Source organism: Austrofundulus limnaeus, unplaced genomic scaffold (genome assembly GCF_001266775.1).
Source record: "Austrofundulus limnaeus strain Quisiro unplaced genomic scaffold, Austrofundulus_limnaeus-1.0 Scaffold9, whole genome shotgun sequence".
NCBI classification, from domain to species: Eukaryota; Metazoa; Chordata; class Actinopteri; order Cyprinodontiformes; family Rivulidae; genus Austrofundulus; species Austrofundulus limnaeus.
The window spans coordinates 5,161,006-5,165,437 of NW_013952411.1; the positions used below are offsets into that span (position 1 = coordinate 5,161,006).

The 4,432-nt window shown below is 41.5% G+C and overlaps 1 protein-coding gene across 1 annotated transcript in view; it reads left to right on the forward strand.

The window, feature by feature from the left end:
- The window catches only part of rbbp8 (retinoblastoma binding protein 8), a gene marked incomplete at its 5' end in the record, with an annotated part of 18,429 nt that overhangs the window by 8,028 nt on the left and 5,969 nt on the right, over window positions 1-4,432 (forward strand). Inside the window, 8 exon segments of the mRNA XM_014001629.1 lie at window positions 374-536; window positions 607-689; window positions 766-880; window positions 1,024-1,149; window positions 1,932-1,968; window positions 3,245-3,332; window positions 3,400-3,541; window positions 3,849-3,974. Coding sequence (XP_013857083.1) covers window positions 374-536; window positions 607-689; window positions 766-880; window positions 1,024-1,149; window positions 1,932-1,968; window positions 3,245-3,332; window positions 3,400-3,541; window positions 3,849-3,937 — 843 coding nt within the window.

Here is a 4,432-nt window from a genome sequence, read left to right on the forward strand (position 1 = left end):
GTTGCGATGTTTGGAGAATAAAGTTGCGATGTTTGGAGAATAAAGTTGCGATGTTTGGAGAATAAAGTTGCAATTTTTGGAGAATAAAGTCACGATGTTTGGAGAATAAAGTCGCGATGTTTGGAGAATAAAGTCGCGATGTTTGGAGAATAAAGTCGCGATGTTTGAAGAATAAAGTCGCGATGTTTGGAGAATAAAGTCGCGATGTTTGGAGAATAAAGTTGCGATGTTTGGAGAATAAAGTTGTGATGTTTGGAGAATAAAGTTGCGATGTTTGGAGAATAAAGTTGTGATGTTATGAGTTTTTCTCATGTTAATTTTTTTTTCTTTTTGTCCGGTCATAAAACACATGTTGATATTTAATATTCTCTAGGTGGAGTCGGCCCAGAAAGACAATTCCTGCCACACATCAGATGTTTCCTTTAGAAGTCCTTCTTTCAAGAAGCCTCAGAGTAAAATAAAAGCAGCTGAGGGGAAGAGGAGAACTCCTCTGCAGGATCTGAACGCTGCTCACAAACAGTCTGAAGGAAAAGACGGTGAGATATTTTAATAATTCGTCCCTGTTGGGTGACGCTCCTGTCATGTGACTCGTGTTTTGTTTCCCAGCTGGTGGGAGGAGCACCGTGGAGCCGGCGTGGAGCGTCGACCCCGCTCTGTCCGTGTTCGACAGCGAGCAGGAAGAAGACGAGGTTCATCCTTTCCACGGACTGGTTTCTTCTTCAGGTGAAGTCTGTCGGCTGAACGTGTCTACCTGTGCTGTTTTAGGACGTGGAGGGGCGGAGTCACGTGGACCTGGCGGACACCGACTGCACTTGGGTGAGTCACAGCGTCCTGCAGCGTCAACGAGAAGACAGTCAGGATGGWGGAGAGGAGAAGTCTGGTTAGTTGGTCTAAAATAATTATTATTAAACCACTGTTTTCCTGCATTTATCTCTTTTTTTAATGATCTGATTCACAGTTCCTGATCCTGAACGGTTCCTTCAGTTAAAGGTTTTGAATTCACTTTGATTTCTTCGTCTTCAGGGCTGGGTGAGAAGGCTAACAACAGTTTGGACATGATGTTTGACACGACGGCTTACGGGACGTACAAATCCCACCACAGTCCACACTCAGACCAGGATGGTGACGAGGAGGAGGAAGGTGACAGAGGTTTGTGTTCGGATCAGGGGTCTTCCTCRTTTTTCAATCTGGGACCCCCAAACTGATGGAGAGCTGGAGCAAAGACCCAAACACTTTTAGATCTTTACCTCCTCCTGTTTCAGGTCGATTTTTCTACTAATTTTAGCTACAGATGTGCTAATTATAGCATTTAGCTATAATTGTTTAAGCTCCAGTTTAGCTACATTTAGCTTGTAGTTACTAGTTTTCAAATCTTAGCTTTTAGCTGCAGTTTTACAAAGTTTCTTTAAGCTGCTGTTTTGCTACACTGTAGCTTTCAGCAACTGTTTTGCTGTAATTATCTTTTAGCAACTGTTCTGCAATTTTTTGCTTTTAGCTGCAGTCTTTCTAAGTTTACATATTCACTACTGTGTTGTAACTATTCAGATGTTTTGCTGCATTTAGCTTTTAGCTGCTGATCAAATACATTTAGCTTTTGGCAGATATTTTCCTAAATTTAGCTTTCAGCTACTGTTTTGAAACTTTTAGCTTTTAGCAGCTGTTATTGCATTTAGCTGTTAGCTACTAGTTTGATATAATTATATATCATATATAATCCAAAGTTTTGCTACTGTTTTGGTAAATTAAGCATTTGGCAGCTGTTACATTTAGCTTTTAGCTACTGTTTACTACATTTAGCTGTAAGCAGCTATTTCATTACTGTTAGCTTTTAGCTACTGTTTTGTTATTTAGCTTTTAGCTACTGTTTTGATTGTATTGGTTAATTTAAAATGTAATTGTTAATCTTATTTGTCTCTCTGAACTGAACACAGATCCTGGAGAAACGGCTGAATGTCCGAGTAAACCAGGGTGAGGAGCGTTACTGATGGTCGACTTGTTTAGATTAGATAAGAAGATAAGATAAGCCTTTATTGTCATCGTACAGAGCACAATGAAATTACAGTTCAGATCACCCATTCAGAAGAAGACAGAACATAACAAACATGGGAGAACAGGTGCCCTGGATCATCTTCATGAAGACATCATGAGAAGGTGCAACCCTTAACAGAAAAACTAAAAACCACACAAGGATAGATGAGGAAAAAAACATCATATTATATCAACAAATGTGACGCTTTGGCAGGGCTATTCAACTAAATTCCTCCAGGGGCCACAGTTACTGCAGCTCAACAGCTCAGGGGCCSAACATCCAGCAATTAGTCATTATGTAAATAAAGCAAACATTACAAAGATCTGTTACCTTTAAAAGAATTTAGAGTAATTAAAGTAAAAAAAACCTGGGGTTTGGGCTTAAGAGATGAATGAACCAGTTGACGGGCCGAACTTCTGGCCCGCGGGCCGCCAGTTGAATTGCCCTGCACTGTGGTATTTGTAGAGCAAGAGCACATTTATTTGCCAGAGGAGTAAGTGAGTTTAGGGGGGTGTGTATCTGAAGACGAGTGTTGTATGCATTTGTTTTGAAGAATGAACCTGAAGAATCTAGTCCCCAAAAAACCCGCCCAGCCATAATTCAGAATACTGATGAGTGTTCATTCTGTGCGACCTTCAGATTGTCCTTCAGGAACCAGATCACAGACGGGAGTGAGAGGGGGAAGGTGGGGGCAAGTCTCAAGTTGATGTAAACACCAGGAGAATTTAGATCCACAGCTCTCCAAGGCCACGTAGAGGAGAGCCGAATCTGTGATCAGTTGTTTGGGAACAGAGAAAATGTTTTCGGTCAAGCAGACAATAATAATTTTCCATCTGCCTTAATGTACATCTCAAGGTGGCGAATCCAATCAGGCAAATAGTGTGGGCAATCCCGCTGAGCCAAGCCATCAGCTTCTCCCAGATTAATTCCATCTGGCCAGCAAAGTCCAGGAACCACAGCCGGCCTGCGACTCTCAACAGAACCACTTGCAGACCGAGTCCAGCTCGCTCAAAGCTAAAGTCTGAGTGCTGATAGAACGGCAATCCTTCGTATTCAGGCAGCCAGGAAATGGCCTGAAAAGCCACTGATGTTGTTTTGCAGAACACCAGGAGACCACCAAGCCAATCTGTAGAATCCAGTGATCAGAATCCAAATATATATCCAGCTAGTTCAACAGATTTTTTGACTCATGCTTCGTGTTTTTTGTCGTGTTAGACAGCCGACGTTTAAATATATGGCAGTGGTTCGAAAAAAGGACGAGAGGAAGAAACTGAAGGGCACCACCTGCAAGGAGTGTGAGAACGTGAGTTTCCTCGAGCCGAAGTGTTTTTTAGTTTTTTATAAATGTAATAATCATGGTTCTCCTGCAGTATTACTCCCACCTGCCTGAGAAGGAGAAGCAGAAGAAGTTGTCCACCTGCTCCAGGCACCGCTTCGTCTACCTCCCCCCCAGCACTCCTGAAAACTTCTGGGAGGTCGGGTTCCCGTCGACACAGACCTGCATYCAGAGAGGTAACTGAAGAACATAGGGGGGGAGGGGGTCTCTGCAGTCAGTAAATGGGAGGTTCTCTGTGTGTGGGCGGAGTTTTAAAATGACATGTATGGTCTGTTTTACTTTTGTGGGAGGAGTTTGTGAGATGTGATTGGTCTGATWGACTGTTTTGGGTGGGATTTATTTCATACTCCGCCCACTCTTATGAAGCTCCGCCTGTATTTCAAACTCCGCCCACTTTAACGAATACCATCTGAAAACTGGTCTGTTTTCTTGTTGAGAACATTTAGAAACTTGACACGTCAGAAGTTTTAYTTTCTGTTTTAGGCTACATCAAGGAGGAGAAGAAGCCTCAGGCTCGTTTACGGAGGAGACAACCGTTCAACGCTTTGTTCTCCCCGAAGCCAAACAAATAGAGAGAGAGAGAACGGTTCCTTCACTGCCGGAGATCAGGTTTGTGTCCTGAAGAGACTGGAAACAAAACGCTGCAGATTTAAAGTTTAATGTTTGAGATCCAAACAAGTTTCACTGAATTATCAGATAAAGTTCTGCAAAACTTTTCTGATCCAAAAGCTAAAATATGTTCAGTTAAAGTGAAAAGCAGCGAAACAGGAGCTAAAAGCTACATTTAGCTAAACTGTTGTTAAAAGTTTAAATCAACTAACATAAGTGGAAGTTATACTGGACCAAACCATTGCTTAAAAACAGCTAAAGGCTAAAATTAAAAGATCAGCTAAAGACTTAAATTAATAAAACTAGCTAAAAGAGTAAATAAGCTAAACAGATGCTAAAAGCCTAAATTAATAAAACTGCAGCTAAAGGCTTAAATTAATAAAACTAGCTAAAAGAGTAAATAAGCTAAACAGATGCTAAAAGCCTAAATTAATAAAACAGCAGCTAAAGGCTTAAAT